The sequence below is a fragment of the Trachypithecus francoisi genome, unplaced genomic scaffold (genome assembly GCF_009764315.1).
Source record: "Trachypithecus francoisi isolate TF-2019V2 unplaced genomic scaffold, Tfra_2.0 Lachesis_group3, whole genome shotgun sequence".
Taxonomy (NCBI): domain Eukaryota; kingdom Metazoa; phylum Chordata; class Mammalia; order Primates; family Cercopithecidae; genus Trachypithecus; species Trachypithecus francoisi.
Window position 1 is genome coordinate 105,143,892 of NW_022681468.1, and position 22,620 is coordinate 105,166,511.

At 45.7% G+C, this 22,620-nt stretch overlaps 1 protein-coding gene across 2 annotated transcripts in view; it reads right to left on the reverse strand.

Moving 5' to 3' along the window:
* FSD2 (fibronectin type III and SPRY domain containing 2) overlaps window positions 1-22,620 on the reverse strand; it is a 63,794-nt gene that overhangs the window by 5,622 nt on the left and 35,552 nt on the right. For both annotated transcript variants that reach the window (XM_033189141.1, XM_033189140.1), the window contains exons 7-11: window positions 16,662-16,817; window positions 14,368-14,502; window positions 12,334-12,484; window positions 3,246-3,379; window positions 2,165-2,297 (exon numbers count right to left, since the gene is read on the reverse strand). In XM_033189141.1, the coding sequence (XP_033045032.1) occupies window positions 2,165-2,297; window positions 3,246-3,379; window positions 12,334-12,484; window positions 14,368-14,502; window positions 16,662-16,817 (709 nt within the window). The remainder of the gene's footprint in view (window positions 1-2,164; window positions 2,298-3,245; window positions 3,380-12,333; window positions 12,485-14,367; window positions 14,503-16,661; window positions 16,818-22,620) is intronic.

Sequence of the window (22,620 nt, forward strand, 5' to 3'; positions counted from 1 at the left end):
GTAATAACAAAGGGTTGAATTTGAAGATGCTTGAGGCTTTACCCAGAGAGCTTTCTTATTCACACAAAGGAAGAGTGAAGTAGCAGTGGCCTCATCCAAGGTATGTGTTTTCCCAGGACCAGGTGTGACTGGCAGCCGCCACAGAGATGCTGTCTTAGTGCTGTTTTTGAGGGGGTCCTGTCCAAGAGGGCTTTCTGTGGGGGTCAAGGAGACCTCAGCAGAAAGATGCTAGAGTTGTGTGGATGCAAAGGTTGAAGGGTAGCAAAGGGCCCCTGGAGGGAGGGGGACTGCCTGGGGCCCACAGCTGCGGTCAGAGGGGCTTATGACAGTGCCCATGAGAGTAGCTTTAAACGTTGCTCTGGTGCCAGTCAGGCAAGACCTTTATTGCTGCTTACTCCTCTCTACACCCTACAAACCTGGGTTGAAAGGGCAGAGGAGGAAAGGACAAAATTTTTTCCTTTGCAGCTGCTCTTTCACACTGACACTTGCATACAGTAGGTGCTTAACTCATGTGCAGTAAAAAGGCCAGCAGGAAGCCAGGGTCAGAGGAAGAGCTAGCTGAGGGGACTATCCAGGACCCAGGTAGGGAGGCTGGATAGTTTTCCGTCAGTGGACATTCCAGCCCTAATAGGAGAGCCCCTTTGCTTCCCTAGAAGATCCTCTTGACTCTAAAAATCAACCTACCAAGAACTATTTTTGCCCTGGATATCAGGAAGCTGAGAAGCCGTATTTATGTTTAATCCTAGAAACTGAATTAGCCCTTGAAGTTAACCTGTGTCCTTTCTTTTCTCCCATTGCTTTGATTTTTCTATTTCAGTATTTTTATTTGCCCCTTATTTTGTCTGTTAAGTTTGGAAAGAAGTAAGGAATATGTAAGTAATTTCAACATGTGTTGTGTACCAAGCTTTAGAAATAGCTGGACCAGCCAACCAGCTTCTTTGGTGGGCCACCCTGCCCACAGGTCATGCACCAGCACAATGATGGTTTTCCCCTCACTTTGGAACAGTCTCACTCCATGGCCAGTTTTCCATCAGGAGTTTTGCTATAAGGTACCACAGTGCAGGAGAAAGAGCACTGGGCTAACCGGTGGGAGATCTAGGTCCTTGTTTCTGTTCTCCCACTAGCCACAGCATGAGCCCTGTGAAGCAGAACAGAGTCTGGGGGCAGGGAACATAAGGACTTCCTAGAACTAAATTAAGCGGAAAAACCCCAACCTTCTAAGTCCAAGTAAATAACTTTGTATTTCAGCTGTGGCAGGAAACATCCTCTTCATTTGCATAGGGTGTACACCGAGTAAATGACTTTGTAACTTCACTTTAGCCTCTTCATATGCATAGGGTGTACACCAAGTAACCAGTGGGAACCTCTAGAGGATATTTAAACCCCAGAAAATTCTGTAACCCAGCCCTTGAGCCGCTTACTTGGTCCGCTCCCACACTGTGGAGTGTGCTTTCGTTTTCAATAAATCTCTGCTCTTGTTGCTTCATTCTTTATTTGCTTTTTTTTTTTTTTGAGAAGGAGTCTCACTCTGTTGCCCAGGCTGGAGTACAGTGGTGCCATCTCTGCCCTGCGGGTTCAAGCGATTCTTCTGCCTCAGCCTCCTGAGTAGCTGGGATTACAGACACCCGCAACCACGCCTGGCTAATTTTTGTATTTTTAGTAGAGGTGGGGTTTCGGCATGTTGGCCAAGCTGGTCTCGAACTCCTGACCTCAAGTGATCCGTCTGCCTCGACCTCCCAAAGTGCTATGATTACAGGCGTGAGCCACCGTGCTTGGCCTCTTTCCTTGCTTTGTTTGTGCGTTTTGTCCAATTCTTTGTTGAGAACTCTAAGAACTTGGACACCCTCCACTAGTAATACCTGTCCCACCCTCATGACCTCTGGCTGCTCCAGCTCTGGCAGCCTAAGACCCGGGGACCATGCCCTCCCAGGGAACCGCGCTCTCCCCTGACCTCGCCCTCCCAGGGAGCTCTTCTGCCGGCACCTGCCCGACCCCTCTCACCCACACTCCTCTGGGTCCCCTCCCCACTAGGCTCCCCTCTCCACTCATTTCCGGGATTCCTTTTCCCTCAAGGCTGCCTCCATGCCATATTCGGATTTGACCTGAATAGCAGTGCACCTTCGGAAAGTTCACAGAACGCCCTTGTGAGAGGTTGACAAAGTACCTGGTGAAGCGGGTGTCGCTGGATGACAGCTCCCTGGCGGGGATTCTCCTTTCACTTCGTACGACCGTAAGTCCATCTTCAGAAATGATCAGCCAGGGATGGCAGGTGTCCTTGTTTAGGCGAAAGTAGCTTCCTGTGGGAGGAGGAGCACACAGAAGACCCGCAGCCAGTCACTTGCTTTCTCCACGTGGGCGGTGGTGGCCGGCTTAGCTTCGTGTGGGATACACCTAAGCCTGGACCTGGCCTAGTAATAGGCGTCCCGTTAACAAGGATGGCAGTTAACACTCATTGGGCAGTCTTGTGTGCCTAGTATGCCGTTCAATCCTCACTACCACCCTTAGAAACAGGTGTTACTATTTCCATTTTGAAGTTGAGGAAATGGAGGCACAGGGTGGTTAAGAAATCAGCTGGCAAATGATAAAACTTAAACTTGAACCCTAATCCCCTCTGATTCCAGAGGCTGTGCTCTTCACCTCTAGCTGTAATGCCTATATATGGATAAGAATGTCTAACCTATTTGCCAAGGGAAATAGGAATTGAGGGACTTCTTTTTTCGTTTTTTTTTTTTTTTTGAGACGGAGTCTCGCTCTGTCACCCAGGCTGGAGTGCAGTGGCACCATCTCGGCTCACTGCAAGCTCCGCCTCCCGGGTCACGCCATTCTCCTGCCTCAGCCTCCCAAGTAGCTGGGACTACAGGCGCCCGCCACCACGCCCGGCTAATTTTCTGTATGTTTTAGTGGAGACGGGGTTGCACTGTATGTTTTCTGTATGTTTTAGTGGAGACGGGGTTGTTAGCCAGGATAGTCTTGATCTTCTGACCTTGTGATCCGCCCGCCTCGGCCTCCCAAAGTGCTGGGATTACAGGCGTGAACCACCGCGCCCGGCCTGAGGGACTTCTTAATGATCCATTTGACTTGCAATTAGGGCAGTGGGGGACACCCCTGAACTCCTTCTGGGCTGACTTGCCACATGTCCATATCTGTGCATATTCATCAATTTCCCAGTGAAGTCATAGCATCACTGGGTCTGCCACAGAGTGGCCACTTTGGGTCCCAGAGACTATGTGGGCTGGGGCACAGACCTATGGTGTGGACTGCAGCTGGCTCACTCCTCACGCTGGGGCCCCCCGTGTTGAGGGCTCGCACATAGATAATGTAGCTCTGCCCCGGCTGCAGCTGCACCAGGGACTCGCAGGTCGGGATGCCTACAACAGACCTGTACAAGGAAGCAGAGCTGCAGTCAGGATGGGGCCAGGACACCCGCGCCCAAGCACCAGGCATCCCTTTCAAAGCTGGAAGGTTTAACTCACTCTTGCGCCCCTGTCCTCTGACCCACACTTACAGCAGCACAGCCAGGAGTGTTGGCTGCCCCTTGGCATTCCCTCCCACAGTCTCTAGTCTGCTCTTCTCACTTCCTTGCTACTTCTTGTGTTTGTGGTTGTCTCCTCTCCAAGTCCCTCATTCTGGTTTCCCAGGCACCCAGCACCGCGCTTGGCATATGGCTAACACTGCATCATGGAGTGTGCATGCAGTGGAATCCAGTGTGTCTCTGTCTGTTAGGATCATAATGTCTCTGAGGTCATTATGAGTACCGCTATTCTTAGTACAGTGCTGGGCCCATAGAAGGCCCTCACTTCAGCCGGGTGCGATGGCTCACGTCTGTAATTCCAGCACTTTGGGAGGCTGAGGCTGGTGGGTCACTTGAGGTCAGGAGTTCGAGACCAGCCTGGCCAACATGGTGAAACCCTGTCTCTACTAAAACTACAAAAAGTAGCCGAGTGTGGTGGCAGATGCCTGTAATCCCAGCTACTCAGGAGGCTGAGGCAGGAGAATTACGTGAACCTGGGAGTTGGAGGTTGCAGTGAGCAGAGATCATCACTCTACTGTGCTCCAGCCTGGGCGACAGAGTGAGACTCTGTCTCAAAAAAAAAAAAAAAAAAAAAAGAAGGGCCTTGATTCATGTTTATGAACAAATAATTCTGACTAGAGCTGAAAGGGTTAACTGCTATTAACCCACTGAGAACAGCTGCCTATTAGAAATAATCCAATGTATTTAAATTGGACTATACAGAAATATAAGCCCATAATTGCCACTGTCTATATTGCTGCGGTTGCCAACCCCATGTCAGTCCAGTGGGCAAGAAAAGTCTTTAGGATAAGGCCCGTTTACCAATACAACATCTTCACCCAGATGAGGTCAGGTTGTGTAGGTTATCTTCAGGCTGCAGCTCTGGGCCAGAGGGGCACATTTATGCGTTCAATAAATATTAACTAAACTCCTTAGGTTCCAGGCACTGTATAGGGAGGCCCTCAGAAAAACCAAATGTAGTTCCTGCCCTCATAGAGCTTACAGTCTAGATGGGAAGAGCAGCATTCTTCAGGCAATCACTGGAAGGAATGTAAGATGGCAACCATGACAAGTTGACAGTGTGCTGTAGCATATAATGGTAGGGGGAGGATGGCTTTTGAGCAGAGCTCTGAAGAATGCTGAAGAGGTAACTGGATGAAAAAGGGTTTTTCGGGCGGAGCAAGATGGCCAAATAGGAACAGCTCCAGTCTCCAACTCCCAGCGCAAGCGACACAGAAGACCGGTGATTTCTGCATTTTCAACTGAGGTACTGGGGTCATCTCTCTAGGGAGTGCCGGACAATCGGTGCTGGTCAGCTGCTGCAGCCTGACCAGCGTGAGCTGAAGCAGGGCGAGGCATCGCCTCACCTGGAAGCGCAAGGGGGAAGGAAATCCCTTTTCCTAGCCAGGGGAACTGAGACACACAACACCTGGAAAATCGGGTAACTCCCACCCCAATACTGCGCTTTAAGGAAACAGGCACACCAGGAGAATATATCCCACACCTGGCCGGGAGGGTCCCACGCCCACGGAGCCTCCCTCACTGCTAACACAGCAGTCTGCAGCGATCTATCCGCAAGGCAGCAGCAAGGCTGGGGGAGGGGCGCCTGCCATTGCTGAGGCTTAAGTAGGTAAACAAAGCCGCTGGGAAGCTGGAACTGGGTGGAGCTCACAGCAGCTCAAGGAAGCCTGCCTGTCTCTGTAGACTCCACCTCTGGGGACAGCCCACAGCTGAGGTCCAATAGGGGAAGCAGCGGGGGCGGTGCAGACGCGAACGACTCTGTCTGACAGCTTTGGGGAGAGCCGTGGATCTCCCAACGTGGAGGTTGAGATCTGAGAACGGACAGACTGCCTGCTCAGGTGGGTCCCTGACCCCTGAGTAGCCTAGCTGGGAGACATCCCCCACTAGGGGCAGTCTGACACCCCACACCTCACAGGGTGGAGTCATCCCTGAGAGGAAACTTCCAAAGGAAGAATCAGACAGGTACACTCGCTGTTCAGCAATATTCTATCTTCGGCAACCTCTGCTGCTGATACCCAGGCAAACAGGGTCTGGAGTGGACCTCAAGCAATCTCCAACAGACCAACAGACAGTCCTTCTGACTGTCAGATTGAAAACTATCAAACAGGAAGGACACCTATACCAAAACCCCATCAGTACGTCACCATCATCAAAGACCAGAGACAGATAAAACCACAAAGATGGGGAAGAAGCAGGGCAGAAAAGCTGGAAATTCAAAAAATAAGAGCGCATCTCCCCCTGCAAAGGAGTGCAGCCCATCGCCAGCAACGGATCAAAGCTGGTCAGAGAATGACTTTGACGAGATGAGAGAAGAAGGCTTCAGTCCATCAAACTTCTGAGAGCTAAAGGAGGAATTACGTACCCAGCGCAAAGTAACCAAAAATCTTGAAAAAAAAGTGGAAGAATTGACAGCTAGACTAATTAATGCAGAGAAGATCATAAACGAAATGACAGAGATAAAAACCATGACACGAGAAATACGTGACAAATGCACAAGCTTCAGTAACTGACTCGATCAACTGGAAGAAAGAGTATCAGCGATTGAGGATCAAATGAATGAAATGAAGCGAGAAGAGAAACCAAAAGAAAAAAGAAGAAAAAGAAATGAACAAAGCCTGCAAGAAGTATGGGATTATGTAAAAAGACCAAATCTGCGTCTGATTGGGGTGCCTGAAAGTGAGGGGGAAAATGGAACCAAGTTGGAAAACACTCTTCAGGATATCATCCAGGAGAACTTCCCCAACCTAGTAGGGCAGGCCAACATTCAAATTCAGGAAATACAGAGAACGCCACAAAGATACTCCTCCAGAAGAGCAACTCCAAGACACATAATTGCCAGATTCACCAAAGTTGAAATGAAGGAAAAAATCTTAAGGGCAGCCAGAGAGAAAGGTCGGGTTACCCACAAAGGGAAGCCCATCAGACTAACAGCAGACCTCTCAGCAGAAACTCTACAAGCCAGAAGAGAGTGGAGGCCAATATTCAATGTTCTTAAAGAAAAGAATTTTAAACCCAGAATTTCATATCCAGCCAAACTAAGTTTCATCAGTGAAGGAGAAATAAAATCCTTTACAGATAAGCAAATGCTTAGAGATTTTGTCACCACCAGGCCTGCCTTACAAGAGACCCTGAAGGAAGCCCTAAACATGGAAAGGGACAACGGTACCAGCCATTGCAAAAACATGCCAAAATGTAAAGACCATTGAGGCTAGGAAGAAACTGCATCAACTAATGAGCAAAATAACCAGTTAATATCATAATGACAGGATCAAGTTCACACATAACAATATTAACCTTAAATGTAAATGGACTAAATGCTCCAATTAAAAGACACAGACTGGCAAACTGGATCAAGAGTCAAGACCCATCAGTCTGCTGTATTCAGGAGACCCATCTCACATGCAGAGACATACATAGGCTCAAAATAAAGGGATGGAGGAAGATCTACCAAGCAAATGGAGAACAAAAAAAAGCAGGGGTTGCAATCCTAGTCTCTGATAAAACAGACTTTAAACCATCAAAGATCAAAAGAGACAAAGAAGGCCATTACATAATGGTAAAGGGATCAATTCAACAGGGAGAGCTAACTATCCTAAATATATATGCACCCAATACAGGAGCACCCAGATTCATAAAGCAAGTCCTTAGAGACCTACAAAGAGACTTAGACTCCCATACAATAATAATGGGAGACTTCAACACTCCACTGTCAACATTAGACAGATCAACAAGACAGAAAGTTAACAAGGATATCCAGGAATTGAACTCATCTCTGCACCAAGCGGACCTAATAGACATCTATAGAACTCTCCACCCCAAATCAACAGAATAGACATTCTTCTCAGCACCACATCGCACTTATTCCAAAATTGACCACATAATTGGAAGTAAAGCACTCCTCAGCAAATGTACAAGAACAGAAATTATAACAAACTGTCTCTCAGACCACAGTGCAATCAAACTAGAAGTCAGGACTAAGAAACTCAATCAAAACCGCTCAACTACATGGAAACTGAACAACCTGCTCCTGAATGACTACTGGGTACATAACGAAATGAAGGCAGAAATAAAGATGTTCTTTGAAACCAATGAGAACAAAGATACAACATACCAGAATCTCTGGGACACATTTAAAGCAGTGTGTAGAGGGAAATTTATAGCACTAAATGCCCACAAGAGAAAGCAGGAAAGATCTAAAATTGACACTCTAACATCACAATTAAAAGAACTAGAGAGGCAAGAGCAAACACATTCAAAAGCTAGCAGAAGGCAAGAAATAACTAAGATCAGAGCAGAACTGAAGGAGATAGAGACACAAAAAACCCTCCAAAAAATCAGTGAATCCAGGAGTTGGTTTTTTGAAAAGATCAACAAAATTGACAGACCGCTAGCAAGACTACTAAAGAAGAAAAGAGAGAGGAATCAAATAGTCGCAATAAAAAATGATAAAGGGCATATCACCACCGACCCCACAGAAATACAAACAACCATCAGAGAATACTATAAATGCCTCTACGCAAATCAACTAGAAAATCTAGAAGAAATGGATAATTTCCTGGACACTTACACTCTCCCAAGACTGAACCAGGAAGAAGTTGAATCCCTGAATAGACCAATAGCAGGCTCTGAAATTGAGGCAACAATTAATAGCCTACCAACCAAAAAAAGTCCAGGACCAGATGGATTCACAGCTGAATTCTACCAGAGGTACAAGGAGGAGCTGGTACCATTCCTTCTGAAACTATTCCAATCAATAGAAAAAGAGGGAATCCTCCCTAACTCATTTTATGAGGCCAACATCATCCTGATACCAAAGCCTGGCAGAGACACACAAAAAAAGAGAATTTTAGACCAATATCCCTGATGAACATCGATGCAAAAATTCTCAATAAAATACTGGCAAACCGGATTCAGCAGCACATCAAAAAGCTTATCCACCATGATCAAGTGGGCTTCATCCCTGGGATGCAAGGCTGGTTCAACATTCGCAAATCAATAAACGTAATCCAGCATATAAACAGAACCAAAGACAAGAACCACATGATTATCTCAATAGATGCAGAAAAGGCTTTTGACAAAATTCAACAGCCCTTCATGCTAAAAACGCTCAATAAATTCGGCATTGATGGAACGTACCTCAAAATAATCAGAGCTATTTATGACAAACCCACAGCCAATATCATACTGAATGGGCAAAAACTGGAAAAATTCCCTTTGAAAACTGGCACAAGACAGGGATGCCCTCTCTCACCACTCCTATTCAACATAGTGTTGGAAGTTCTGGCTAGGGCAATCAGGCAAGAGAAAGAAATCAAGGGTATCCAGTTAGGAAAAGAAGAAGTCAATTGTCCCTGTTTGCAGATGACATGATTGTATATTTAGAAAACCCCATCGTCTCAGCCCAAAATCTCCTTAAGCTGATAAGCAACTTCAGCAAAGTCTCAGGATACAAAATTAATGTGCAAGAATCCCAAGCATTCCTATACACCGGTAACAGAAAAGCAGAGAGCCAAATCAGGAATGAACTTCCATTCACAATTGCTTCAAAGAGAATAAAATACCTAGGAATCCAGCTTACAAGGGATGTAAAGGACCTCTTCAAGGAGAACTACAAACCACTGCTCAGTGAAATCAAAGAGGACACAAACAAATGGAAGAACATACCATGCTCATGGATAGGAAGAATCAATATCGTGAAAATGGCCATACTGCCCAAGGTTATTTATAGATTCAATGCCGTCCCCATCAAGCTACCAATGAGTTTCTTCACAGAATTGGAAAAAACGGCTTTAAAGTTCATATGGAACCAAAAAAGAGCCCGCAATGCCAAGACAATCCTAGGTCAAAAGGACAAAGCTGGAGGCGTCACGCTACCTGACTTCAAACTATACTACAAGGCTACAGTAACCAAAACAGCATGGTACTGGTACCAAAACAGAGAAATAGACCAATGGAACAGAACAGAGTCCTCAGAAATAATACCACACATCTACAGCCATCTGATCTTTGACAAACCTGAGAGAAACAAGAAATGGGGAAAGGATTCCCTATTTAATAAATGGTGCTGGGAAAATTGGCTAGCCATAAGTAGAAAGCTGAAACTGGATCCTTTCCTTACCCCTTATACGAAAATTAATTCAAGATGGATTAGAGACTTAAATGTTAGACCTAATACCATAAAAACCCTAGAAGAAAATCTAGGTAGTACCATACAGGACATAGGCATGGGCAAGGACTTCATGTCTAAAACACCAAAAGCAATGGCAGCAAAAGCCAAAATTGACAAATGGGATCTAATTAAACTAAAGAGCTTTTGCACAGCAAAAGAAACTACCATCAGAGTGAACAGGCAACCTACAGAATGGGAGAAAATTTTTGCAACCTACTCATCTGACAAAGGGCTAATATCCAGAATCTACAAAGAACTCAAACAAATTTACAAGAAAAAAACAAACAACCCCATCAAAAAGTGGGGAAAGGATATGAACAGACATTTCTCAAAAGAAGACATCCATACAGCCAACAGACACATGAAAAAATGCTCATCATCACTCGCCATCAGAGAAATGCAAATCAAAACCACAATGAGATACCATCTCACACCAGTTAGAATGGCAATCATTAAGAAGTCAGGAAACAACAGATGTTGGAGAGGATGTGGAGAAATAGGAACACTTTTACACTGTTGGTGGGATTGTAAACTAGTTCAACCATTATGGAAAACAGTATGGCGATTCCTCAAGGATCTAGAACTAGATGTACCATATGACCCAGCCATCCCACTACTGGGTATATACCCAAAGGATTATAAATTACTCTACTACAAAGACACATGCACACGTATGTTTATTGCGGCACTATTCACAATAGCAAAGACCTGGAATCAACCCAAATGTCTATCTGTGACAGACTGGATTAAGAAAATGTGGCACATATACACCGTGGAATACTATGCAGCCATCAAAAAGGATGAGTTTGCGTCCTTTGTAGGGACATGGATGCAGCTGGAAACCATCATTCTTAGCAAACTATCACAAGAAGAGAAAACCAAACACCGCATGTTCTCACTTATAGGTGGGAACTGATCAATGAGATCACTTGGACTCGGGAAGGGGAACATCACGCACTGGGGCCTATCAGGGGGAGGGGGGAGGAGGGAGGGATTGCATTGGGGAGTTATACATGATATAAACATTATGCACATGTACCCTAGAACTTAAAGTATAATAAAAAAAAAAATTTAGGGTTTTATAATAAAAAAAAAAAAAAAGAAAAAGGGACAGAGGAGTCTCCTTCACAGGAGAAGCATGTGCCAAGGCCCTGTGGCAGGAAGGAGTGTGAAAAGTAGGAGGAACTGAAATGTGACCAATGTGGTGGGAGCTTTAGAGGGAGGGGAGCTGGTGTGGGAGGAGTTGGAGAGGCAGGAAGGGGCCAGAGCTTATGAACGAGTTTTGCCTTTTCTTCAGCAATGGGCCGCCATGATTGGATTTGTACTGGAAGAATATGCAACAGCTCTCAGGTCATCTCTCAGGTTACTGAACAGCCCTCTGGTGACCTCATCATTGTGAGTTGGTCCCGAGTGTCAAGTGCTCCTAAAGTATCAGCATAAATTGCAGAGGAAACCTGAACCACTAGGATGGCCAGAACCACTGGACACCCTGCCCCACTCCTGAGTATCCCCAGAGTGGATTACCAAGGTCAGCCTCCATGTGGCCATGGACATGCAGATTCCACCTGGAACAGATGGATGGGTGGCATATGGCCATGTTTCAAACCTGGCATTTAGCATAGAAAAATCTGCTTCCGTAACAGTTGACACCAATCCCTCTTCATTTCTCCAGCTCCAGGTCAGTGCAACCCTGTGCTCCACAGCAGGGGAGCCCCTGGTCCTGGTGACTGGTGCTGGCCTGCCTGGCTGGTTCATCCCCTTTCACAAGCTTCTGTAAACCAGAGGTAAACCTATGCTTCCTCCATCATATGCTGCTGTAAACTCAGGTTCTTTGAGCCCTTGTGGTCACTGAGTCCAACCCTTATCAATTTGTGAACCCCTCCAGCTCTCAGAGAATGAGGGGTGAACATGAGCTTCCAGACAGTCTTCTATGATAGATGAAACATTCTTTGTACATTGAGTTGTGATGTCTTTTGTTTCCGCCTATGAGTTTCTCCCTCTCCTCTGAATTCCAGCTAAGTGGGTCTTTCAGTTCCTCCAGCTGCTCACTCCTGCCCCCAGGGTGTGTGTCCATGCAGCCCCCTCCCGCTGGAGCACCCCTGCATTCACTGTTCTTTCCCATCTGTTCAGGTCTCAGTTTAAACATCTTCTTTATCCAAAGTGGATCCTCACCTCCACCACCATTCTCTGTTTTATTACATTTCTTTTTCCCTCCTAGCACTGCATATTTTGCACATTGGTTTGTTTTCTTGCCTTTTGTTTATTTCCCCACCAGACTATCAGCCCCATTAGGGCAGGAAATTTATCCATCTAGTTCCCAGTGCCTTGCACAGGACCTGACACCACCCAGCACTCAATGCTTGTTGAATGAATGAATGAATGAATGGGAAACCTTACTTCAGCTAAAACAACAACAACAAAACCGGAGGTTCAACCAACTTATTCATTCACTCATCTTTCACCTTCAGTAATAGCATTGCAGCTACTTCTCATGAACACTGAGCAACCAAAATTTGAGATTCCTGTGTATCAAAAATGCCAACCTTCTCTTCAGACTCCATATACTTCCTAAGCCATGTCACTGTATCAGGTGTCAGGGCTCTCGTGCCTAGCAAATGCCCTTATGACTCACTCAGTTACACCTGAGGCCTCTGGACTTTCAGCCTGGGTCAGCTCCACAGTGTACGAGTCCACAGGATTCAGGTTCCCAGACTCCCAGCAAATCAGCACAGCCTCTTCACAGCTCCTTATCTCTTTTGTTTTTATAATGGGGGGAGAAGGTGCTAAATGTGGGAGAAAGGGAGAGATGAACAACTGTTGGGTTCATTTCCAGCCATTTTGTTCAGAGCTACAGACAAACATCACAGCCACCTTCTTCCTCCCACAAAAGAGATTCAGTGCAATAAAAAGCAAACCAGGGAATCCCTTCCAGATGTTTCTGGAGTAGAAGATGGTTGCAAGGTTTAAATGTCAGTGTGACAGAGAGTGGCAGTTTTTTATATTTTGAGACCAACCATCAGAAAATGTCACTGTCGGCTGAGCACAGTGGCTCACGCCTGTAATCCCAGCACTTCAGGAGACCGAGGCAGGTGGATCACTTGAGTTCAGGAGTTCGAGACCAGCCTGGCCAACATAGTGAAACACCATCTCTGCTAAAAATAAAAAAATTAAAAAAAAAAAATCAGCCAGACGTGGCAGACACCTGTAATCCCAGCTACTCAGGAGGGTGAGACAGGAGAATCTCTTGAACCTGGGAGACAGAGGTTGTAGTGAGCAAAGAGAGCAGAGATCATGCCACTGCACTCCAGCCTGGGTGGGACTCCATCTCCAAAAAAAAAAAAGAAAAGAAAAGAAAAGAAAAAAATGTCATTGTCAAACTAGGCATGTAGATTTGGTGTATTAAATAGAAGAAACAAAATGTATACAGCTCTTCCTACCCTTCCAAATGAAATCAAGGGCTCTGCCTTGTCTAGAAACCCATGAGTCCTGTGTCCCCTTGACTGAAAGCCCTGCTATAGGAAAGGAGTAGCCCATTACCTGTCATGTACACTGCATGCTCGCTAGAGGGACTGGGGCCAGCCCTGTTGTGAGCTGTGACCCAAAATTCATACTGGGTATTGGCACAAGGTTTGTCACTGAGCAATATGTTTCTTTGACGGTCACTGTAAATGCTGGGGGGAAAAAAAAGATAAGAATTCAACGCTAAAAACTGGCCAAGTGGCTCCAAATTCATTATGCTGAATCCCACAGTAGTAGATTACAAAACTGGCTGTAAATTCCTCCCATCTCTGTATGCACTCCCTCTGCAGCATGACTTTGCTGCTCCTTCCATTCAGAGCTTCCTTCCTTCTCTCTATTCCTTGAAACTGGGCTTAGCTATGTGACTAGCTTTGGTCAATGGGGCAATAGCAAACGATGAAGCAGAGGTGTGGGAAGTGCTGGTGCACAGGGGCTTGCCCTCTTGCTGCTGGGGATGCTTCCATTACCATGTGAGCAAGCCCAAGCCAGCCTCCTGGAGGATGCGAGACTGCAGGGAGAGAGACCCCAGCTGCCCAAGTCCTCCTGGCTATCCTATCTGAGACGACAGTAAATGAGGCCATCCTAGACCAACCAGCCCTACCCAAGGTGGTTCAGAATAGAACTGTTTGGCCAGCCCACAGAATTAAATAATAGGGCCAGGCGCAGTAGCTCACGCCTATAGTCCCAGCACTTTGGGAGGCTGAGGCAGGCGGATCACAAGGTCAGGAGACCGAGACTATCCTGGCTAACACAGTGAAACCTCATCTCTACTAAAAATACAAAAAATTAGCTGGGTGTGGTGGTATTTGCCTATAGTCCCAGCTACTCAGGAGGCTGAGGCAGGAGAATCACTTTAACCCGGGAAGCGGAGGTTGCAGTGAGCCGAGATGGTGCCACTGCACTCCAGTCTGGGCAACAGAGCAAGACTCCATCTCAAAAAAAAAAAGAAAAGAAAAGAAAAGAAAAGAAAAAAATGTCATTGTCAAACTAGGCATGTAGATTTGGTGTATTAAATAGAAGAAACAAAATGTATACAGCTCTTCCTACCCTTCCAAATGAAATCAAGGGCTCTGCCTTGTCTAGAAACCCATGAGTCCTGTGTCCCCTTGACTGAAAGCCCTGCTATAGGAAAGGAGTAGCCCATTACCTGTCATGTACACTGCATGCTCGCTAGAGGGACTGGGGCCAGCCCTGTTGTGAGCTGTGACCCAAAATTCATACTGGGTATTTGGCACAAGGTTTGTCACTGAGCAATATGTTTCTTTGACGGTCACTGTAAATGCTGGGGGGAAAAAAAAGATAAGAATTCAACGCTAAAAACTGGCCAAGTGGCTCCAAATTCATTATGCTGAATCCCACAGTAGTAGATTACAAAACTGGCTGTAAATTCCTCCCATCTCTGTATGCACTCCCTCTGCAGCATGACTTTGCTGCTCCTTCCATTCAGAGCTTCCTTCCTTCTCTCTATTCCTTGAAACTGGGCTTAGCTATGTGACTAGCTTTGGTCAATGGGGCAATAGCAAACGATGAAGCAGAGGTGTGGGAAGTGCTGGTGCACAGGGGCTTGCCCTCTTGCTGCTGGGGATGCTTCCATTACCATGTGAGCAAGCCCAAGCCAGCCTCCTGGAGGATGCGAGACTGCAGGGAGAGAGACCCCAGCTGCCCAAGTCCTCCTGGCTATCCTATCTGAGACGACAGTAAATGAGGCCATCCTAGACCAACCAGCCCTACCCAAGGTGGTTCAGAATAGAACTGTTTGGCCAGCCCACAGAATTAAATAATAGGGCCAGGCGCAGTAGCTCACGCCTATAGTCCCAGCACTTTGGGAGGCTGAGGCAGGCGGATCACAAGGTCAGGAGACCGAGACTATCCTGGCTAACACAGTGAAACTCATCTCTACTAAAAATACAAAAAATTAGCTGGGTGTGGTGGTATTTGCCTATAGTCCCAGCTACTCAGGAGGCTGAGGCAGGAGAATCACTTTAACCCGGGAAGCGGAGGTTGCAGTGAGCCGAGATGGTGCCACTGCACTCCAGTCTGGGCAACAGAGCAAGACTCCATCTCAAAAAAAAAAAAAAGAAGAAGAAGAATTGTTTGTTATTTTAAGCCACTAAGTTGTAGGGGGTGGGGAGGGGGTTTGGTTATGCAGCAAAAACTGACACAACTCCAGACTTCCCCAGAATCTTGAAAGGCAGTGATAACTCCCTAATTTACCTTCAGATATCAGTTCCTTTATAGCAAAATGGTCAGTTTGAAAGATCTTTATAGATTGCCACAACACAGCCCCAATACAATGGCTTCTGTGTATCTGCAGGGGTGCTGGCAGGGTTGATTTGTGGCAAAAGCTGGGGTTAATCACGTCTGACTTCCTAGTCCCCAACCTCCCTTTTCAAAGTTCCTCGCCCCCTCCATGTCCTCTTTAGTCTTTCTTCTGACCACTCTTACCCTCCCTCATCATCGCTTAAATTTACTCTTACTTTTCTCAAGAATTCCCCTTCTTTCCTGGGCAGAAACACCATCCTTAGCTTCTGGAACTCAGACCTCCATCTGCATGGTCTGGTACAATGAGTGGACCTTGGGGCAGGATGCCTACACGCCTGATTCACATCCTCATTCTGCCATAACTCACTGTGTCCTCACGGACAGCTTCTTTCTCTCTGAGTCTCAGTTTCCTCGTCTATAAAATGGAGATCTCTAAGTCTCTTTCTAGCAATCCCACTCCAACCCCACATGCCCAGGACGGGCACTGTCAGGCTGGCCCTGATCCCTTGAAATCTTCAGATGCTCAGCTGGGGCTCTTCTGTTGTTTGACCCTCACTCCTTAAGAGAGAATGGCTTATTGATTATTGTGGTGTGGGGGGCCCTACCCCAGCTATAACCCCACACCAGCCAGTCCCATTTCCGGGGAAAAGGATGTTGGCCAAGAGCTGCCCAGAGTGGAGGCTGGGGGCCATCTCAGGAGTTGTCTCCACCTGGGATCAGCAGCAGCCCTTCCAGGCTGCAGAGACCCCCTCACCCCTCATGGGGTCTGCAGATGAATCCTCCAGTTTCTCCTGCAACACAAGGCTGCTGTGAGAGGAGCACCAGCCTGACCCTCAGATGCCAGGACAAGCTAGAATCCAGCTAGCCCAACCTCCTTGACAAGGGGCGCCCCGGTCCCTCCTGCACACAGTGCAGCCAGAGACTGGTCCCAGGGACAGCTCTGACCCAATGGCTGTAGATACGCTCCAGACCCCTTCACCTGGCCTTACCGTCCTCCCCAGTCAGGCCCCATCATGCCTTGCTACCCTTTCTGCCTTGCTCACCTGCCTGCATCCAATCCTCTGCACGTGTAGACCCATCCTGTCTCCACTATCCCAACTGCCAGGAAGACAGGGCCCAGGCCCCTGGGGGGCCTGAACCGTTCCCATGAACATGAGCATGTTCCTGGCAGAGCCTCACCTGCTTGGTCCTTCCCAGGTGAGCTGTCCTGCACTGGCCGGTAGGACAGCTGATAGCTCTCCACGGTGTCATCCGAGTATAAGCTCCAGCACACTCGGACTGAGGAACCTGTGGCTGAGTTAGGAGCCTGCGGATTTATGACTGGAGCAGAAGGAGCTAGGAAAAGAAAAGAAAAAAAAAAGAGGAACCTCTAATAGAGGTGTGGGGTGAGAGTGGCCCCTTTCCCATGACCATTGATCCCCCAATGAAGCCACAGCCTTTGAGAATGGAAGAGAAAGTCCAGAGTAGACAAGGATGGGGACACACAGCCTCTCAAACATGAGTCTGCAAAACACAACCAGTATATTTATTCTTGCTTTGACAAGTGCAGATGAGCTTAGGGAGCAGGGGTTGGTGGCAGGGACTCAGACCAAGGCATAGACTGGGAGTCCTGCTCTAGGTTGTGGGTCCTCTGGCCCTTCTCTGGCACTTAAAGAGGCAGGACAACGAGGATCACAGCACTGCTGCCTCAGCAGAGAGAAAGAAGCCTTCAACAAGGAGGCTCTGCTTTCACTGATGGTGTGGGGAAAGGGGGCATCCAGGGACCATCTCCCACATTAGTGAGAGAACATTGGGGTGGCCCAGTTGTGCTTTTCAGAACCAACTTCTTTAGAGTCCATCTACTAAGCTAATTATTTTCTTCTCTGTAGGTGAGTACTTCTATCTTCCCCACCCCCATACAATCTCACCCACACAACCGAGAATAAGAACAAGTGGTGTTTTTCCTCCATAATTCTTTCTTTTTTCTCTCTTTGAGACAAAGTCTCGCTCTGTCACCCAGGCTGGAGTGCAGTGGCGTAATCTTGGCTCACTGCAGCCTCCACATCCCGATTCAAGCGATTCTTGTGCCTCAACCTCCTGAATAGCTGGGACTGCAGGTGCACACCACCATGCCCAGCTAGTTTTTTGTATTTTTAGTAGAGACAGGTTTTCACCATGTTGGCCAGGCTGGTCTTGAACTCCTGACCTCAAGTGAACTCCTGCCTCTGCCTCCCAAAGTGCTGAGATTACAGGTGTGAGCCACTTGTACTCGGCCCTTTCTTCTATAATTCTTCTCCCGTGGCAGCATCTCCCTCCATCCCAGACTTTTAATATCCTTAGTTTCAAAAGTTGAAATTGATCAACCCATGTAAGAGCACAGCTGAACTTAAAGGAGTTTGAATTCGTTTTGGCTCATCCTTTGCTTTCTGGTCCGGAGCTGAAAGATCATAACGTGACAGAGGCGAGGAGGAAGACAAAGAACTTATATCCCCAATGACAAAGTTCAGGGTGCTCAACAGATGCCCTGCTAGACACTGTCAAATACAGCTTCACCTGGAGATGCAGTGTAAGAAAATGGATGTTCTGGGAGCTTTTAACCCCTCAGGAAGCACTAGATGCAAGCAGGAAGGTGATGGTTTATGTGAGATCCGGACACAGGGAAGTGAAGAAAAATGTCTCTGCTTCTCAAGCACGAATTTGGGCAATAGTGCCTTTCCTTCCCGATGACTAAGCCTGATTATTTGGGCAGCACCATTCCTAGATGGGGAAAAGAACCATCCAGTGGACATCATAGCTCCATGAAATCTCTCCTTGACCCAGTGATTCTAAGAATGGTCCCCAAGATCTATGATTAAAGATTTGCATTACAGTATGGTTTACAATGGTAAAAAAAAAAAAAAAAGTTAGAAACACACCAGTATCTAACAATTGAGGATTAAATAAACAAATTAAAGTATGTAGCCACTAAAGTGATATTATAAAAGAATTTATCAGGGTGAGAAAATATCTATCAAAATTGTTTTGCTAAAAAAAGAGCATATTACAAACAGCAGATTACAAAACAGAATGACTCAAGTTTTATAACAAAAATACTGTGCAAGGAAAAACATAAAATGGTATACACAACATTGTTCACAATCATGTTGTTCAGTGTTGGTGAGAAAGGGAAAGCAAGCAATTGAAAAAAGAGGAATTACAGACTATCCTTATAAATAAGTAATCATAATAATATTTTATTGTCTTTCATGTTTTTGAGATAGGTTCTCACTCTATCACCCAGGCTGGAGTGCAGTTGGGCAATCATAGCTCACTGCAGCCTTACTCTTGGGCTCAAGCAATCTTCCCACCTCAGTCTCCCAAGTAGCTGGGGCTATAGGTTGCCACCCCGATCTAATTTTTAAGATTTTTTTTTGTAGAGATGGGGTCTTGCTATATTGCCTAGGCTGGCCTCAAACTCCTGGGCTCAAGCAATCTGCCCACCTCAGCCTCCCACAGTGCTGGAATTACAGGCGTGAGCCAGCATACCTGGCCCACAATAATACTTTAAAGAGCTACTTGGCACCATGTAATATGTTGTACATAAGTTACCTCATTTAATTCTTGACATATTCCTATGAGGTATTATGATGTCCATTTTTACAGATGAAGAAACCAAGACTCAGAGAGGTTAGGTGAATTGTCCAGAGTCACACTGCTAGGAAGTGGCAGAGTTGGGATTCTCACGAGTTCTATAGAATTCCAAAGCCCATCTCTTAGCCACAATGCTAATCACAGATACCCAGGAGGAACCTCAGAGAGGTCAGCCTCTGTTCTCACTTATGAGCCATAAAGACAAAAATAGGAAATTTGAGGGAAAAAATACTTTTTTAGATGGAGTTTCGCTCTGTCACCAGTTTGGAGTGCAGTAGCGTGATCTCGGCTCATTGCAATCTCTGCCTCCTGGGTTCAAGCCATTCTCCTGCCTCAGCCTCCCAAGTAGCTGGGATTACAGGTGCATGCCACCACAGCCAGCTAATTTTTGTATTTTTGGTAGAGATGGGGTTTCACCATGTTGGCCAGGATGGTCTCAATCTCCTGACCTCATGATCCACTCACCTTGGCCACCCAAAGTGCTGGGATTACAAGCGTGAGCCACCACGCCTGGCCTTCTTTCTAAATCTTTATGATTTTTTTCAGACATCGACATTTCCTACTCAAAGTTCAGGGGTTCTGCGGGGTTTTCTACAATAAAATCATATAATCTGGCTGGCCATGGTGGCTAATGCCTGTAATCCCAGCACTTTGGGAGGTCGAGGCAGGTGGATCACGAGGTCAGGAGTTTGAGACCAGCCTGGCCAACATGGTGAAACCCCGTGTCTACTAAAAATATAAAAAATTAGCCAGGCGTGGTGGCAGGTGCCTGTAATCCCAGCTACTTAGGAGGCTGAGGCAGGAGAATCGCTTGAACCCGGGAGGCTGAGGTTGCAGTGAGCTGAAATCGCACCATTGCACTCCAACCCAGGCAACAGTGTGAGACTCTGTCTCAAAAATATATATATATATATGTGTGTGTGCGTATATATATATGTATATATATATTATATATATATAATTTACAAACAGAGGCAATTTCTCTTTTTCCTTTTCAATTTGGATGCCTTTCTGTCTTTCTCTTGCTTAATTGCTCTGGCAAGGTCTTCTAGCACTATGTTGAATTGGAGTGTTGAGAGTGGGCATCTTTGTCTTGTTCCTGATCTTAGAGGAAAATATTTCAACTTTTCACCATTGAGTATGATGTTAGCTGTGGGATGTCATATATGACATTTCTTATAATGTTTGCTCTAATCTTTATTATTTCCTTTCTTCTGCAAAATTTGGGCTTAGCTTGTTCTTTTTCTAGTTCCTAGAGGTGTAAAGTTAGGTTGTTTATTTGAGATCTTTCTTAATGTAGGTGCTTATTGCTATAAATTTCCTTTGTAGTATTTCTTTTGCTGCGTCACATAAGTTTTGGTATGTTGTGTTTCATTTTCATTTATCTCAAGATTTTTAAAATTCCCTTTTGATTTCTTCTTTGGCCCATTGATTGCTCAGGAATGTGTTGTGTAATTTCCACATATCTGTGAATTTTCCAATTTTTTCTTGTTATTGATTTCTAGTTTCATACCATGTGGTCATAAAAGATACTTAAGGCCAGGCAGAGTGACTCAGGCCTGTAATCCCAGCACATTGGGAGGCTGAGGTTGGAGGATTACTTGACACCAGGAGTTCAAGAACAGCCTGGGCAACATAGTGAGAACTCATCTCTACAAAAAAATTGAACACATTGGCTGGGTATGGTGGCATGGACCTATAGTCCTAGCTACTTGGGAGGCTGAGGCGGGAGGATTTCTTGAGCCCAGGAGTTGGAGTTTGCAGTGAGCCACAATCACACCACTGTACCCCAGGCTGGGCAATAGAGCAAAACCCTATCTGAATATAGTAATGATAATAACAATAAAAGATACTTGATACGATTTCATTCTTCTTACATTTGTTAAGGCTTGTTTTGTGGCCTAACATGTGATCTAGCCTGGAGCAGAGTGAGACTCTGTCTAAAAAAAAAAAGACTTGTATACTGAAAACTATAAAACACTGATGAAAGAAATTGAAGCAGACACCCAAAAAAGGGAAAGGTATCCTGCATTCATAGATTGGAAGAATTAAGATTGTTAAAATGTCCATATTATGCCAAATGATATGCAGATTCAAGGCAATCCTTATCAAAATCCCAACAGCAGTTTTTTTTGTTTCTGTTTCTGTTTCTGTTTTTTTTTTGAGACGGAGTCTCGCTCTTGCCCAGGGTGGAGTGCAGTGGCGCGATCTCAGCTCACTGCAAGCTCCACCTCCCAGATTCTCCTGCCTCAGCCTCCTGACTAGCTGGGACTACAGGCACCCGCCACCATGCCCGGCTAATTTTTTCTATTTTTAGTAGAGTCAGGGTTTCACCGTGTTAGCTGGGATGGTCTTGATCTCCTGATGTCGTGATCTGCCCACCTCGGCCTCCCAAAGTGCTGGGATTATAGGCATGAGCCACCACGCCCGGCCCCAACAGCAGTTTTTACAGAAATAAAAAAAAAAAATCCCCAAATTCATATGGAACCACAAAAGAACGCAAGTAGCTAAAGCCATCTTGGTAAAGACAAAGCTAGAGGCATCACAGATTCTGATTTCAAAATATATTACAAAGCTACAGTAATTGAGACAGTATGGTACAGGCATAAGGACAGACACATAGACCAATGAAACAGAATCGAGAGCCCAGTAATAAACCCATCCAAATGATCTTTGCTAAGGGTAACAAGAGCACACAATGGGGAAAGGATAGTGTCTTCAACAAATGGCATTTGGAAAACTATATCCACATGCAAAGAATGAAATTTGATCCCTATCTTACACCAGAACAAAAGTAAACTCAAAATAGATTATTAAAGACTTAAATGTAAAACCCTGAAACTGTAAAACTCCTTAAAGAAAATACAGGTGAATAGCTTCTTGACATTGGTCTTGGCAATGATTTCTTGGATTTGACACCAAAAGCACAAGCAACAAAACAAAAAATAGGTAAATGGCACTACATCATACTAAAATAGCTTTTGCATAGCAAAATAAACCATTAACAGAGTGAAGAAACAACCTACAGAATAGAAGAATATTTGCAAATTATTTATCTGATAAGAGACTAGTATACAAAAAAAAATAAGAATCTTCCACAATTAAATAGCAAAAAAAAAAACCAATTAAAAAATGGGCAAAGGACTTAAATAGATATTTCCCCAAAGAAGACATATAAATAGCCACCTTGTATATGAAAGAGTACTCAATATCTCTAGTCATCAGGGAAATGCATATCAAAACCACAACAAGATATCACCTCATACCTATTAGGATGATATTGTCAAAAAGTAAAAGGAGGCTGAGCGTGGTGGCTCAGGCCTGTAATCCCAGCACTTTGGGAAGCTAAGGTGGTCGGATCATTTGAGGTCAGGAGTTCAAGACCAGCCTGGCCAACATGGTGAAACCCCATCTCTACTAAAAATACAAAAAATTAGCGGGGCATGATGGCAGATGCCTATAATCCCAGCTACTCGGGAGGCTGAGGCTGGAGAATCACCTGAACCCGGGAGGCAGAGGTTTTAGTGAG